Source organism: Mus pahari, chromosome 15 (genome assembly GCF_900095145.1).
Source record: "Mus pahari chromosome 15, PAHARI_EIJ_v1.1, whole genome shotgun sequence".
NCBI classification, from domain to species: Eukaryota; Metazoa; Chordata; class Mammalia; order Rodentia; family Muridae; genus Mus; species Mus pahari.
Window position 1 is genome coordinate 58,192,407 of NC_034604.1, and position 17,604 is coordinate 58,210,010.

Below are 17,604 nucleotides of genomic sequence, written 5' to 3' on the forward strand. Positions count from 1 at the left end.
TGTGTGTGTGTGTAGGGAGGCACGTGTGTGTGTGTGTGTAGGGAGGCACGTGTGTGTGTGTGTAGGGAGGCACGTGTGTGTGCGTGTGTAGGGAGGCACGTATATATTCGGGCACAGAGGTGTGTGTGCTTACTTGCGTGTATAGAGAGACCAGAAAAAAGACCTTGAGCATTTTTCTCTGCACAACCACCTTAAAAAAAAAAAAAACAGAAAGGGTTTCTCCCTGGCCTGGACCTTACTAAGCGAGCTAGGCTGGAGGGTCAGGGTCAGCTTGCCCTATGGCCCTTCCTCCGCAGTGCTGAGGTTATCACCACAAACACCAAACAAACAAGGATGTGGATTCTAAGAACTAAACTCTGAGCCCCCTCCATAGTCCACACTGCTATTAATTTAACAAAATGAATGTTAATCCTGTACGGCTGCGTATGTGGGTAATGAGGTACACAATACAGGGTCTACGGCCACACTGTAAACAGCTGTCTGCCAATGAGGTGCAAGCCAAGTAAAGATATAATCAAAACAGTCTTGAGGAAATTTGACAGATCTATATAATCTGTTATGAAACAAAACACTGTTATGAACAAAAAAAAAAAAAACCACAAAAGTGACAAATAAGGTAGGTAAGTATTCCCGTTTGTATAGTGAAGTGGGAAGAACACTGGCAGGTATATACAGGCTCAGGTATGCATACATTATTTCAAAGAGAACAGGAATAACATTTGGTTAACAGTGAAGTGAAAGGGACATTTGCTTTTTAGTCTAAATGTATCATTTGCATAGTCATAGGAATATACACAAATTAATTTCTTTATTGCAAAACTTCTTTTGAAAGGAAATGACAGAAAAGGAATAGAAGGGAGGAGAGAGGAGGCATAACCCGCCCTCAAGTACAGGAAATGATAACCATTGCTTCTTCAATGTCAGTCATCGGTCAAGGGCCAAGCACAAATACATCTTTACACATCTGTAACACTTTAAAGGTACTTTAGCCATGCTTAGACAGTTGAAACTCCCAGGGTCTGGGAGAAGAGGGACCAAGGAGCGTGCTTACTAACTGACTCTCCTGCTGCAGGGCTCTGCTTCCACACAGAAAACAGAGGTGTTGCTGCCGTGACCACAGCCAGAGCTGCACAGTGACAGATGCACCCCACACATGGCATTCCACACAGCATAACTTACTTTTGAATGGGAAGTGTCATGAGGTCTCGGTCCAGGAAGAGCCTCTGAAGGAAGTCTTGAACTTCTCCAAGGGTTTCGGGGCCTCCCATGTTTAACATTAATATGCCTGTTTTTGGCTTCCTACACAAGATAAAACAGTTCATTGCCACACTTTCATTTGCTCCGGGGCAGAAATTACTTCAAGCCGATAAGAACCCACAGGCCTGATGCTGCCATCACAGGGCTGTCTCCTCAGACACAGAAGGCTCCACTTTTTCACTGACCCACTTCAAACTCGGACTCTTGTCTCTGGGCCAGCCCTGTTGGCATCAACTGAACTCAATTTCTCTATTTTCCTGTCAGTCTTGAACAAAGATCCAATTCTTTAGAGACAGAAAGTTTTAGAAATCAAAAACTGTTCAAAGGCCAAAAGACCTGTAAGTGCTAGTGCTTCGTAAGTACACAGGTCTGGCTTTCCAGACATTAAGGTTGCTCTGTATGCTAAACTTAAAGCCCAACATCTTACCTTCGACATTATTTAGCAAACTCGTTGTATGAAGCACATACTCAGCACAATCTACCACAGAGTGAGCTCTGTTACACGGAGAAGTGTTCGCCTTTTATCTGAACACCTCGGTGAGTCTCTCGCTTGCTCTTTCATCTGTTCCCACCTCTCTGGTCATATAGGGAATTATTCCCAAGCTAAATAGGCTCTGTTTGCCTTCTCTTCACCTTAGAGGACTCTCCTGTGGGTGTCTAGTAATATCCCTAGCCTCACATTCTGGCTGGCAATATTACATACCATGTAAGAGTACACTTATGTGCTAACCTATTTTGGTTAATTTTTGACAACTTGAAAACATACCAGAGGAAACACCAAGAGGAAAAATGCCTCCCTCACAATGGTCTGTGGGCATGTCAGTCAGACATTTTCTTGAATTGGTATGCAGTAGTTGTGGGAAGTGGGTGTGACCATGGCATGGCTCACTGCCAAGCCCCATGATTCCCTGCTTGTTTACCAAAAACCTGATTATGCACACCTGAATGATCACGTGCTGCCCACCTGACACATAGCATCATACAGCATGATATTGAGTCACTGGCCTATCAACGCGCACCCTGTCTGTGTGCATGGCTCATGTACAGAGCATGCTGAATGCTGATTGGATGATGAAGAGTGATGAGAGATGAGTGCAGAGGGTGGAGGGGGATAAATTGGGCGATCCCCATAATAAACAGAATAGAGCTGAGGCAGAGAGCTGTAGAGAGAATAAAGGAAGCCACTCAAACCCTGCCTTGGCATCCGTGTCGTCTTTTCCCCACCTCTGCGGGATGGAGTGTGAGGTGCCCGACAGTAGTGTGATCACTGGGTAGGTGGTTCCAGGTTATATAAGCAAAGTGAGCAGGCCACAGGGAGGAAGCCAGTAAGCATCATTCCTCTGTGCTCTCTGCTTCAGCTCCTGCCCTGGCTCCCCTCAACACCAGTCTGTAGCCTGCAAACCAAATAAACCCTTTCCTCCCCGAGTTGGTTTTGGCTGATATTTTGTTATAGCAATAGAAACCAAACCAGGGTACTTCCTTACCTCAGCTGTGACAAGCAAAAATGTCTCCAGGCCTTAGAGAAAGAAGGTCTAATCCTCTTTTCACTAAGAGGATTATACCAAGCAATTATACTTAAGATATCACAAAACTCTGTGTGTGCATATGTGGCACCTGTGTATGTGCACATGTATGGAATGACATACATATCCATCGGTGTACACGCAGACGCCAGAGGCTTAATGTCTGCTGTCTTCCTTTATTTTCTACTTTATTTTTCAAGGCAAGGTCTTTCACTGACCTGGAGCTTAGCAATTCAGCTCCACTGGCTGAATAGTGAACCCCTAGGCGCTTCCTGCTCCTGCCCAACTCCCCATACTTGGGATTATGACACCACGCAAAGAGGTGCCCAGATTTTATGTGGGTGTAGGAACTTCAACCCATACTGAAAGCAGACATTAACCCAGAACCATCTCCCTAGCCCCTATAAAACTTTTTTCATACAAAACTCATTTCATACAAAAATGCTACAACTAGACGGGGCTGTTGAGTTTTCTTGCTCCTGAACATGCCAGATGCACCATCACCTGGTGAGACTACAGTCTCCCCTAATCTTCCCACTGAGACCACCCATCTTTCCCCTGAGTTCTTGTTTTTTCACCCTCGAAATCTGTGACTCCTAATAAATTAAGTGCCTTTTCCTATGGATTGCTGCCAGTTAACAGATTACTGGTTAAGAAAGCCCGGGCTAAAAGACTTACCTAAGCCACAGAGGGTATCAAAGTGCAAACGGGATTTAGAACTGTGCTTCCCACCCGTGACACCTGAGCTCAGAACAAGAGTGGCTTTAAAGCGCATGTTATTCTGCCCTGCTCACGTTTTTGCAAACCCATGTTGATTTTAAACATGAAAGAGTATCATATGATTTGAAGACACCCCCCCAACACACGGAACACTTAATTCAAAACTGTGTTGTGCATGGTGAGTGGTGCATTAGCCTGACTCCACTCCGTTTTGTAGTATGAAGTGCAAGGCTTTAATCAAGGGTCTCTGTCGCTTTTTCCCCTCCAGACAGACCACACCTGAGACCAAGGTCTGCCTGGCCACAGCTCTCTTTGTCTGGACATAATTGTATGCACAGTGAAGACACAGGTTTTAAAACTTACTCCAAGAAGTTTAAATGCATTGCACTTGTTATATTCTGGGACTTTGAAAGCCCAAAGCTTTTCTCTTTGAACCATGAAATGTGCATAATAGGAGCTCATCAGTTAGCACACGGTCATTTTATTCTATGGCATCAAGATAGCACTGATGAAGAACAATAAAGTCTCAGTTCTGAACTTACATCAGTGACCCAAGGATCTCTGCTATTTCTAGAACAAAAACAATAGGTAACAGCCGAACCCATGCCAAATCTATACTCGTGCACAGCCTCATACACACAGACAGAGAGCGAGTGCACTGAGTGAGAACAAAGCCCCACCCTTGCATTTGTTTTACCTATGGCTGCCTTGACATTGTCCTGGCAAAGGTAAAGAGCAACAAAGGAGATGGTGTGGCCTGTAAAATTCTAATAAATAAATAAATAAATAAATAAATAAGCAGCCATTTTCCTCCTAAAAGCCTGTGGATTCCCAATCTAGTACAGCAGCTGGTCAGCATTGCAGTTTAGCTCAAGCCAAGCACAGAACAGCACAGGGTCTTCCATACCCTTTGGACCAGAGCGATCACCAAGCATACTCAGTACTTTAGCATGTCACATATTCCAAACTAGATGTGACCAACGCACGGAATGTGGGCTCACATAACTAAACTGTGACTTACTGAACATACTCCTAAACTACCCGAGATAGCTAAGACTATCTCGAGCATAAAACCTCCTAGGAGACGAGCCTTTAGTGTGCCTGTAAGGGGACATTTAGACTGAGTTAAGTGTGGTGAGACTGTCTATCTTAACCACGGGCAGCGCCAGTCCGTGCATCCGGGAATGAACGAACAGGATAAAGTGAGCCGAGTACCAGCATTCATTCCTCTCTCTAGGTTTCCTGTGTGCACATTTAAAATGTGACCAGCCACCTCACACCCTGCTGCCGCTGGGATGGACTGTGCCCATAAACTGTGAGTGAGGATAAAGCCCTTCTTTATGTTGACCTTGTAAGGTACTTTGTCACAGCAACAAGATAAAAAACCACATAGAACGTATGTGTAGATCCTTGGTGACAGTAGATAAAAGACTGTAAAATAATACATACAGTATTATTTGTGTGTCAGTAAGGATATATAAGTGCATAATAAAACACTAGATGGACTGGAGAGATGGCTCAGTGGTTAGGAACACTGACTGGTCTTCCAGAGGTCCCGAGTTTAATTCCCAGCAACCACATGGTGGCTCACAACCATCCTGTAAAGTGATCAGATACCCTCTTCTGGTGTGTCTGAAGACAGCTACAATGTATTCATATACTTAAAAAAATAAATATTTAAAAAAACACTAGATGGTAAGATTACTATGACTTTTAAATCCTTTCTTTCCACCCAAGTTTTCTATTTTTTTATAAAATTAAAGTCACTTAGTAGAACCTAATTTTATCAATTAAATATAAGGCCAGTTTTATTATTGACTTTTGTCACTACAAAATACAGCAATGAAATAATTTCAGGCTCCTCATCAAACCAGTTCTTCAGCTCACACTAATACTTTTCTCAAGTCTTAAGGGACCACAGGAATAGGGGGCCAGCGTCCTGCTACGCACGCTTATGTTTCCTATCTTACCCCCTAACTCCATATTCCAGGAAGACAGAGTTGAGGGGAAGGGATTTGGGACCTATCCCTAATTCCATATCCTAAATCAACCTCAGTTTTGTAGCCATCAATCAATGAGCTCACAACACAATGAAAAATAACCATCACAAAGTAAAACCATTTCATTTACATGGTCATGGTAGTCGGAACGAGAATGCCCTCCACAATTCAGGGCATCCGAAAACCTGGTCCCTTACTGGTGGGACTGTGTGGATGGGTTTAGGAGGTCTGGTCTTGCTGGAGGAAGTATGTCACTGAGGTTGGATTCCCAGGTTTCATGACTCACACCATTCCAGGTTTGCTCTCCCTACTTCCTGCTGTACCTCAAGAGGGGAGCTCTGTGATGCTGCTCTAGCTGCCCTGCCTTTGACACCCTCGGAACTAGAAGCCCAAATACATTCTTCTATAAGTTGTGGTTTATTACAGCAATAGGAAAGTAACCCATCCTCTGTCCCGCTCTAGAGTGACAGGAAGATAACGATGTCACTATGACTCAGCAAATTCCTTCTTAGATCTGAGCAATTCCCCCTGTATAAAACTTGTTCTTCTCTATCATAGAGGAGGGGTCCTGTGGGCATCTGTGGCTTCTGTTGCTGAGGAAAACACACACCGTGGTTACTGCCTCCACCCCCAAACACCAAGAATGACTGAAGCACACTCTATTTCCTTAATAAACTATAAGCCATAGCATGTTATTGGCAATTATGTTCGTTATGTGAAAAGCTAGAAGTAGTGATGGTAGAATCTCCTAGAGAAGTTCTTGGTAGGTAAACTACTCCTTATCCTATACAAAGCATTTGTTTTACAGGCATAAATATGTTCAGCTCATACAGAAAGTCCTGGTATACGCATAATTGATTTGATATATTGACATATACCAAGGCCAGATTCTTATATGACTGAAGACTATATTTAACTATATGTCCTTTGCTCGTCCTTAAAACCTATTATTTAACAGATGTTAAAAGGAAACCAAGAAAATACCATACCATTGCTAATAAATACATTAGATTTTTCTAAGTACCTCTCCCCATAGGTTGCTCAAACCCACTCATGTTTGTCACAGGAGAGAAGAAGATCAAGGAGAACTTTATTCGAGACAGAAGTTACCTCCTTTCTGGTTGAGCTTGGGGTTTCGAGGTCTTGGCATGATGTACCTTCTCCATGGTGGCTGTTACTGCAGCACCCGACTGGCACCTCCATGGCTGGCAGGCCCTCGAGCTACCGTGCACCACTGTGACAAAATTAAAGTGCTAGCATGAAACCTAGTTGGAAAGTAATTTCTTTTCAAGAGGCCCTCAGGGCATAATTCCTGGCTTTAAATTTTAAAATGGTGCTACTGCAGAGGTGATTTTTCCCAGCATCTCTGCAGGTAGGGAAACGCACTGAAGGCCTCTTTCTCCTGTGGGCTGGGATACAAGTTCCTTTTTCCAGGGATGCTTGATCTTCTTAGAGCTAGTCACACCTTCTCACCATGTCCTGGCTGCAAATTTTGCTCAGATCTTATCCCTAGAACTTCTGAGGAGAGGGAAGGAGCACTGTGTGGAAGGTTTTGAGTATAAACTGGGCCAGTTCCCAACTAGGTGTGGATCCCACTTCTGTCTAAAGCATCCATGAACCTCAGGACTGCCAGGTGCTCTGACAATGAGAAGGGGGGACACTCTTGTCTCAATGAATGCACCATGAGGTGTAGAGTCCCCAGAGTCCCTAGAGCCCCATACTATACATGACAAACCAGGCTCCCCAGACACAGAGCTCAAGAATTCCCTCTCCCCTAAGCTCCTCCCCCAATTCCAGAGTCTCTGCAGGCCTCTTCCCACATCTACCCTTGGAGGGCAGATGTTACCATCCCTATAAGCAGTTCGTGCCATTCAGGGTCGCTAAGGGGGTAGTAGGAAAGAGTTGGTAATAGGAAGAGAGGCAAGAAAGCTCGAAGGGCCTCTTCTTCACAGGGTTTTAGTTAGGAGAGTTCAAGACTGCTTCCCGGCAGTTATAAAGGTCTATTGGTTAAGGCTGAGGGACAGGTCTTGCTATTCTTTGTGAGACACGCTTGCCCCTTTCTATATTCCTAACCTGGACTCCACAAGATTACGGGGTGGGCCCAGAAAAATGAACCAAGGAGTACGTGCGCCATGCTGAGTTGTAACACCGAGTATCAGTCCTTAAACAGACTATAAAGTTAAACTAAAACCACAAATTAGTGCTGAGGAAGATAATAGGGGACGGTGGTAGCTACTGCACGTGACCTCCTTTTCCGCTCTCATAACACCAGGTTAAAAATTCGTCTGGGATCAGTCATCTTCTGCCTTTACTCCCCTCTAGGAGCCCCAATGAGGGTAAAGCTCTAGCTGGATCATATAGGTTTGACTAAGTTCAGATCTCCACTTCATAGCAGTGTGGCCTGGGTCAGACTACAATCTCACAGAGCCTTAATACCCACTCCATAACAAGATGAGTCCTTGCTGGAGGAAACACTGAAGATTGAAGAAAAAAACAAAAAAACCAAAAACAAAACCAAAAACAAAACCAAAACCAAGAGGAGTGTCCTGTCACATCTGACACATGACAGGGGCTAGTATAATATAATAGTTTCATTTAGGAGCATCTAGAGAAGAGCAACCACACCCTGTTCCAACTGCTTTAAATCACCCAAATGGAACAAAACAGGGGAAACTGTTATCTCCAGCTCACCTAGATGTCTTTATATCCAGATTGCATATGTTCACATGGTAGGACATGCCTGGGATGGACATGTTCGCATGAGGGTACATGCTTATGACATATGGGTTTACGTGGTGGTACATACCTGTGACCACAGCATCAGCAAGCTGAGGCAGGAGGGATCTTTAATTTGAGACAGACTCTGCCTCAAAACCAATAAATAAAAAAACTACCTCATGCACACTCCCAACAGAGCCCACTCTATGAGTTTATGCCGGGGAAGCCTTACTAAATCAAGGCAGAGTGGGAAGACAGATGTAAGTTCTGTTCCACTCAAATGAAGTCTCAAACAACACACATCCCCTTGTTTTAAGACATTTAAATATGAACTACATGGTGCGATCTAACCAGGTATCCAATCATGCACAATGTCTCCAAGTCCCTATACGAATGACATTCTACCAGAGTCTTTGGGCCATGACAACAGAATTCTGACCGATGGTCATGAATGAATTTCTTTCTGTGAACCTAACAAAAGGAGCAGCACTGTGGGGAGAGGGGGAAGGACCAGATTATTCCCCAGCTAGGATATCAGGGTTTCCTAGTACAATTTCTGAGCTTCCTAACTATTACCATGTCCTTGCTTACAAACTTGTCTGTGGCTGACCAAATTTGGGTACTGATAAGGGCTCCTTCCTCCTGAGACTTACGATTAACATACCCCTCTAAACACATCTCTAAAACATCCCTCTGCAACTACTGGGCTATTACAGATATGGCACAAGCAGCAGGTGGTCAGAGATGATAACAGAAGAGGTGAGTAGGCTCAAAGTGTCATATGCTTGTATAAAAATGTCACAGAAAAGCCCATACAAACTGTACAGAGTACATATACTCAGTAAGATGAAATAAGATCCTACACTATCTCAGAAGCACAGGTAAGGGGGCTTGCTCCCCAGGTCTGGCCAGTTATTCTGATCTTGTTGTTCCAAAGGATTGCAACAACGGACAGGAAAAGGATTGTCACTGCCCCTCACCCACCACTGTACTGTGAATCTGTTAGGAGAACTTTCAAAACCAATGTGATTTCTGGACCGTTTAAAAATTAAAATATGCAGGGGGCTAGAGAGAGGGCTCAGTGGTTAAGAGCACCGACTGTTCTTCCAGAGGTCCTGAGTTCAATTCCCAGCAACCACGTGGTGGGTCACAACCATCTGTAATAGGATCTGATGCCCTCTTCTGGTGTGTTTGAAGACAGCTATAGTGTACTCATATACATAAAATAAATAAATCTTTTTTTAAAAAAATTAAAATATGGGCTAGAGAGATGGCTCAGTGGTTAAGAGCACTGACTGCTCTTCCAGAGGTCCTGAGTTCAATTCCCAGCAACCACATGGTGACTCACAACCATCTCTAATGGAATCCAATGCCCTCTTCTGGTGTGTTTGAAGAGAGCAACAGAGTACTCACATACATAAAGTTAACGAACAAACAAACAAACAAAATGTTTAAAAAAATAAATAAATAAAATTTAAAATATACCAGGATTGGAGAGCTCAGGGGCTCAGAGTACCTGCTACTCTTGCAAAGGGCCTGAGTTCAGTTCCCAGCACCCACATCTGGCAGCTTACAAACACCTGTACCCCAGTTCCAGATCGCATGCCTGTGGTATCTGTGCTCACATGCACAAATCCCCACACATACATAGTGTCACTCACACACACGCACACACACACACATACACACTTTAAAACAAATCTTCAAAAAGGATAGAAATTTTACTTTGAGCATATCATGAAAAAAAAATCTCCATGTATCATATTGATGACAGTCTGCTTTTATGTATGTTACATAAATGAAGCAGAAGACATTATGGATGTGTATATGTAGCTTAAGCATAAAAAAAAAAAAAACAAGATGGAGAGTTGGCTCAGTGGATGACACCCTTGATGCTCTTGCATAGCACCCAGCTTTGGCTCCTAGCACTCACACTGAACAGCCCACAGAGACCTGTACTTCAGCTCCAGGGGACTTTGACCCCTCTGGCCTCTATAGGACTCTGTAGGCCTAGGCACATACTTACACACAGACACATAGTTAAAAATAAAAATAAATTTTAAGTAGGTGGAACTGAGCATAATAAAACCATCGAATACATAATAAACTACAATTTTGTATATTTCAAAATACACAAAGTAAAATAAAAAAGTGATCACGAGAAAGATAGTTTTAAAAATGTGCATAGATCTACAGAGTTCTTGACGAAGAAAATACAGAACTCTCTGTGTGTTATATAATATAACCACTGGAAGAAGCATCTTATTAATGATTAAAAATATAGAAGGTAAAACTGTTTTTTTTCCAGGTTTGCTTCCAGAATTCAGCTGCAGAATATACTCAATTTTCCTCTTAACTAATATTAATCTTTTCCTGTCAACCAAAATGATAAAAGTACAATAAGGTGGTAACTTTTTAAGATGGTAGCCTTAAAAATTGGAGTGTGAGCTGTTAACACAGAAATCCACAACTAGTTAAAGCACAAAGAACGTAGTGTTCCACTGCCAATGGCCACATCGAACCCATGGCCCACAAAAAGCTCTGGGAACATGGCAGGAGAGGGGTTAAAAAGATGGTGGAGGGCCGGGCGTGATGGCACGCGCCTGTAATGCCAGCACTTGGGAGGCGGAGGCAGGCGGATTTCTGAGTTCAAGGCCAGCCTGGTTCTACAGAGTGAGTTCCAGGACAGCCAGGGCTACATAGAGAAACCCTGTCTCGAAAAGCCAAAAAAAAAAAAAAAAAAAAAAAAGATGGTGGAGGGCCAGGGCAAAATACCATCCACTGGACATGACCAGTGCACCATGATCTCGCTGCAACTGTGGCTGCTCACAAGATCTGCACAAGATCAAGCCAGTTAACATTCCATCGTGATGCGGCAAGGGGCTCCTGAGCACCCCGACCCTGCCTAAGGAGCTATTGTCAACTGATGGCCTCTGGAGAAGAGGGATTCAGGCTCTTTTTAAAGGTGTGCCCCCCATAAGTTGACTACGCTCTAGAGGGAGGCTCCAGACCATGAGTGTATGGATAACATAAACTAGATTTACCAGTTTAAAAAAGGGGGGGGGGGAAGCTGAGTAGTGGGAGGGGTGGGGAGTGGGCATGAATCTTGAAGGTAGGAGAAAGAACTGGAGGTGAATATGACCAAAATACATTGTATGCATATATGAAAAAATATTTTTTAAAAGCACCGGGGCCTGTAATGCAGTTGGAATTGAGATATTCTGGGATTTTGTTTTGTTTTTGTTTTTTTTAAATCCTTTCACTTAGTTACTTCTGACTTACACAGAAAATAATTTCACTTCTCATATTGTTTCATGACCTCCAATCTCAGGTCTGTTGGACTTTATTTGCCACTGGAAAGGATGGTGAAAGAAAAGATTAATTCGGGACTTCCTTGGCTGGCACTGTCCCTATCTGAAAGATAATATCCTTTGTTTCCCAGTGTCCTTAGGGAGTTGATCTTCACTGTACTGTATTTAGTCTTGCAACAAAGACACCGGCAATAACGCGTGGATGTTCAGAGTAGATTTTCTCAAGTCAAAGGAGGTGTCAAATGGACACATTAGGAAACTCTTTTGAAATAGGTCAGGTCTACTCACCATTCAAATTCATTAACTGGGGCAGTCTTTTACATCAGTATCCGAGGGGCTCTATGCTCAGTACTTCACTTGCATCCCAAGTTTCATAGCAAGTAAGTTGGGACCCTGGCTCAAAGTGTCCTTGCTCAGTTCTGTTCCAACTAAGTATACTCCACCCAGGGTCCCAGCTCCTCTAGTGGGCACACCCTACATTCACAAACTGTACCTGCAACACTTGAGGTCTCATTTGTTCTCCAGATAGCCCACAAAAACCAAAACCAAACCAAACCAAACAACCAACCAAACAAAAACAACTCTAGGCCTCCCCACGGTGTGTCCCGCTACCCAGAAGTCGTGGCATTGGCTTGGGCATTGGCTTTGGCAAAGCAGCAGTAGGCACCGTGATCGCCATCAGCAAGAGAGCGCATCAGCAGAGACTGCAAGGGAGATGCCAACAGTGATAGTGACAAGGACGCCTACATTACGGTTCAGGTGTTAGGTCCTTCAGAGACCTTCCAGCTACTGCTCGAGCCCCCCAGCTGGCCCTTGGCGACTTGAACCCGCGGCCTCCCGGACGCTCCTCACGTTCGTGAACGCAGACGCAACCCAACTTACGCGGCTCGCGGAGCAGAGTGCCCGCAGCCCGCAGGGCCGCAGCCATGTTGGTGCTGGCCGAAAGCATTTCCGGGACGGCCAGGAATCCTCTGCGGCGGCGCTCCGGCAAGGCCCGGGAACGCCGACCTGGCAGCGCTCCGCACCCGCGCCACTGCGCCTTATCACGGGGCGCCGTCGCCGCCGGGGCGGGGCCAGCAGGAGATCCGCCCTCGGGGGCGTGGCCAGAGGGCGGGGCTTGTAGGCCGGGGCAGCCAGGAGCTTTCCTAGCTGAAAGTTGCAACGGGCCAAGATAAGTAAGGCCAGTGGCTTGGAGGCCGGCTCCTGCCACCACGGGTCAGCGCACCTGAATCCCGCTAGGTCTGCGGCTCCAGAGGATCTTCCGGTCGCTTCTGCCAACCTGGTCGAAACTGGAACGACAGCCACAACTCGGCAAAAAGACTTTCTAGACGTTTCTATAACTGTCCTTAGACCTGCCCATGTTTTTGCCTCCCTTCTCCAGTTTAGTCGCTTTGCTGCTGCACCACAAAGTGCAGAGGCCCTTTTTCCTTGTCTCCAGAGAAGAAAGAGGGTGAGGGTTTTGGTGGGGCTTGGCGCGCATGCGTGGTGTGTGTGGTGGGTGTGTGTGTGTGTGTGTGTGTGTGTGTGTGTGTGTGTGTGTAGCTCCATTCTTAGCTTCTTTGGCAGCACCCCTCTTTCTGTAGCAGAGTTTGATGGGGTGGTCAGGAAGCTCAATGCAGACAGGATTAAGAAAGGGCTGTGCCTGCACATCTCGTTGGCAACAGAATTAGGCTGAAGGTTTTGCGAGTGGGTGGCTGTCCTTATCTCCCACTGGGAGTCCTGACTGGCAACAGAAAGTGGCTACTTCCAGATCCGTATCGCGCTCCCCCCACCCCACCCCTGTCCCCACTGCTACAACTCTCAGCTATAGTAGTCCACAGAGCAGAGGGAATGGCCAACAAATGCCTGGCCCAAACTGAGACCCATCTCATGGACAAGAACCAATCTCTGACACTATTAATGATACTTTGTTATGCTTGCAGACAGGAGCCTAGCATAACTGTCCTCTGAGAGGCTCTGCCCAACACTGACCAACACAGATACAGAGACCCACTGCCAAACATTAGATGGAGCTCCGGGAGTCTTGTGGAAGAGGCAGGGGGAGGATTTGAGTATCCTAAAGAGGATAGGGACTCCACAGCAAGACCAACAGAGTCAACTAACCTGGACCATTGAGGGCTCCCAGAGACTGAACCACCAACCAAAGAGCAAGCATGCGCTGGACCTAGCCCACCCCCCATATGTGGCAAACTGTGCAGCTTGGTCTTCACATGGATCCCCTAACAACGGGAGAGAGGGATGTCCCTGAATTTGCTGCACCCCTGTGGATCCCTTTCCCCTGACTGGTCTGCCTTGTCTGGCCTCAGTGAGAGAGCATATGCCTAGTCCTGCAGTGACTAATCTGTATGTGTGTGTGTGTGTGGGGGGGTGATACCAGGAGGAGGGGCTCCCCCTTCACAGAGGAGAAGATGAGGGGAGAAGCTGTGAGGGGGAGGACTGGGATGAGGGGCAGGCTGATACTGGGATGTGAAGTGAATAAATAAATGAAAAAAAAATTTAAAAAAAGGCTGTGGAGAGACTTAGAAGAACAGAAGAATGGTATTTGTAAAGACTCTGAGTGCTGTAGGAAGAGAGAACCAAAGGGTAAGACGGACAGAAGTCCTCTTGGGGATTTGAGGAAAGGATGGGACGGAGGAAAAGAAGGAGGAAGGTAGGCAGGTAGGTTAGCTGAGAAAAGATGGAGCCCAGAAAGCTAAGAACATTAGCTTTCTGTGGCTAAAATCTGAGCTCTTGGCTTTACTGGTTTATTGTGGTTATAAGACCCATGTTAACTCTAATATATGACAGGATTTTCAAACTCAAGCATGATGTTCCCTGAGAAGTGTCAAATTACCTCCTCCTGAAGACTGAGCCCAGACCCTCAGACCCTCACTGCCTCTGCCCCAGCCCCAGCCCCAGCCCCAGCCCCAGCCCCAGCCCCAGCCCCAGCCCCAGCCCCAGCCCCAGTCCCAACAGGCCTCTTTTTATATTTCATTTTGAGGCAGGGGTTTGTAAGGTGCCAGGGCAGGCCTTCAACTTGCCATCCTCCTGCCTCAGCCTCCCCAGTAGTTGGGACTACAATACTGAGCCATCAGGCCAAGTTGTTTGCCAATTCTTGACTCTGAAAATCAAAATGGTATTGAGATTGCCCTAAAGAGAGACCGAGGGAAAGTCGGGAGATTCCGGGAGAGAGAGAAAGCAGAGGCTGGTTTCCTGAAGGGGCTGCTGCCTTTCTCTTGAGAGGTGAAGATGAGGGGAAATGCCCCGGCAGGGACAAACATCTGGACGAAATGGCAACAGAGTTGGGAGGACCCAGAAGTCTCATAAAATGCCTGAGTCACTCCTTCGCCTATCACATGAAGTCAACCCCGTCAACACCAGAATACCCACTACAAGATGACCTTGACAGACAGGGCTTCCCATCTAAGGCTGGAACTATTCTAAAGTTCAGTTAGAAAATGAACTACAGAGGTTCCACAACACACTTGGAAATGCTCGGTGCTGGGTACTCCTGCTAAGCAGAGATAACAGGAGCTCCTTGGCCCCTCCCAGGGAAATGCTAACGATTAGTGACTAGGCAAAATGTGGCCAATTTTCACAAAATATGCAGCTGAGACAGGTTAAATTTATGTGTGACCAGAAAGCAAAAAAAGAACTGACCATATACTTTATTTCAGACATTAATCCAATTAACATTCTTTAAAAAAATTAGTGGGCATTTCTTTCCCTTTACTTACATTGTTTTTTTTTTCTGTTGTTGTTGTTGTTGTTGTTTGGTTTTTGTTTTTACCGAAAAACTCTAAAATCTCTGTGCATTAAGATTCTTGATGTATAAAAAAAAAAAAAAAGAAAAACAAGAAAAAAAAACAAAAAAAAACAAAACAAAACAACAACAACAAAAAAGATTCTTGATGTACATACAGCGGATTCATGGGTTGGAAAAAGAAAGCTAAACCTGGGCTGGTGAGAAGATAGCTCAACAGGGAACGTGCTTGCTGCCCAAGCCTGACTATCTGTAGTTCCTGGAGTCCATGACAGAAGGAGAGCACTGACTCAGGAAGCTGTCCTCTGTCTGACACACACACACACACACACACACACACACACACACACACACACACACACCACAGCACTCATGAGCGTGAACACACGCTCAAAATAGGAACCGAGCAAAGGAAAATGTGATTTTTGAGTTATTTTTCTAATTAGTGTCTAGACATTCCTTTAACCCACACCTTCTGCCTCTGCTTCCCCTGTCGATGGAATTACAGGCCCAAGCCACCAGGCTAAGCCCTTTTTGCTAATTTTTGACTCTGATAACAAAAATGATATTATTTGAGGTTGAGCTTACATCAAATCCAACAGCTTCCCACAGCAGATTTTTTTTTTTAATTCTTATGAAATAAAAGCGGGCAAAATGTACTTCATATGAATTCTATTTAAAGCTGATAGAAAGCACGGGTGTGTTTTGCTGCTTTATTTTCTTGAGACAGTGACACCTGTAGCCCAGGTTGGCCTTGAACTTACTCTGCAGCAGAGATAACCCTTGACTCCTCCTCTTCTTGCCTGCACCACTTAAGCACTGGGAATATAGGCACATCCCACCATACCCGGCTTCAAAAATAGAGTTCCTGTTGGGCATGGTGGTGCACGCCTTTAATCCCAGCACTGCGGCAGAGGCAGGCAGATCTCTGAGTTTGAGGCCAGCGTGGTCTACCCAGCGAGTTCCAGGACAGCCAGGGCTACACAGAGAGATCCGGTCTCAGCAACAAACAAATTTAAAAAAATGTGTTTTGAGCCGGGCGTGGTGGCGCCCGCCTTTAATCCCAGCACTCAGGAGGCAGAGGCAGGCGGATTTCTGAGTTAGAGGCCAGTCTGGTCTACAAAGTTCCAGGACAGCCAGGACTATACAGAGAAACCCTGTCTCGAAAAACCAAAAAAAAAAAAAAAAAAAAAAAAAAAAAAAAAAAAAAAAAAAAAAGAGAGAGAGAGAGAGAGAGAGATATTTACATATGTATGTATGTATATGCTTCCTCTCTCCCCACAGCTTACATTTTTAAAAATTCTATACCGATTCCATTAGCAAACAGAAGGCTAAAAGACACAGCCTTTGTGTTGACCAAGATAAGCAACGTTGCCACCAGGGAGCCGATTTGTCTGAGCCTGGGTGACTTAATTAGTGAATAAAGCACTTGCCTGTCACAGACAGCACTCTGGAGTTCAGCCTGGAGTTCTAAATAAAATGAATTTGTTGGTTTCAGCTCAGTGCTCCAGGGAAGGGGAGACTCCCCTAATTCATTATTTGCAGTGATTGGCACCTCTGAGCTGCACGAACTAAATTTAGATCGCTGGACTTTGTCTCCTTAATCAGAAAGGGGCCGGGGGAAGGGGATCCGTGCAAGAGAAACAGTGGCTGGCTCCATGTGACAAATGGCAAGCTTAGAATAATCTCTCGGGGAAATCTGAGCCTTTGTCCTCACAATTAAGACCTAAGCCACCCACCAGATCCGGACCCCAGTGCTGCAGGCGTTGGTGAGACCTTCTTTAACCACAAGGAGTTTGGAGACCATTATTACTCACACACGCACTGAGTGTGTCCACGGTGAGAAAAGCACAGCCCCATGTGACAGGGAGGATAAAGTGTGGGAAAGTTCTAAAGGAACTCACAAGTAGCTCGTTCACTGAGGAGACAAGTACAAAGGCGAAGCCTGCTGTCGGTCACCTGGTGTACAGCACTGGGCGATAGATAAGCCATGTTGAACTGACATTCTAGAGGGTCACTTAGGCAGCAAGCAGTCTATGACAATGCCAAAGACAATGTCTGCTGTGGCTGGGAGCCAGGGCGGAGAGCAGAGGCAGGAGAATGCAGAGGGGCCGGAACTGCTGGTTTCTGTAGAGAAGTCAGACGTGAACTCTGCTTGCCAGAGGAAGTGATCTGCAAAGGTGGGGACCCTTCTGGAGCCTGTGTTAGCTTCCCAGTGTCAACATGACAAGGTCTCACACAGTTTGCTACTTTTCCGACTCTGAAACTTAGAAACCTTACATTAAACATGTCAAGAGGGCCACATGCCCCCTGAAGTTTGTATGGAAGAACCC

At 45.4% G+C, this 17,604-nt stretch overlaps 1 protein-coding gene across 2 annotated transcripts in view; it reads right to left on the reverse strand.

The window, feature by feature from the left end:
- Fech (ferrochelatase) overlaps nt 1-12,598 on the reverse strand; it is a 33,781-nt gene extending 21,183 nt beyond the window's left edge. Inside the window, exons 1-3 of one of the 2 annotated variants that reach the window (XM_021214503.1) lie at nt 12,412-12,598; nt 6,611-6,734; nt 1,180-1,299 (exon numbers count right to left, since the gene is read on the reverse strand). In XM_021214503.1, coding sequence (XP_021070162.1) covers nt 1,180-1,299; nt 6,611-6,734; nt 12,412-12,478 — 311 coding nt within the window. In that variant the 5' untranslated portion in view covers nt 12,479-12,598. The other variant, XM_029547065.1, reaches the window with a different exon arrangement.
- Between the last annotated feature and the right edge of the window lie 5,006 nt (nt 12,599-17,604).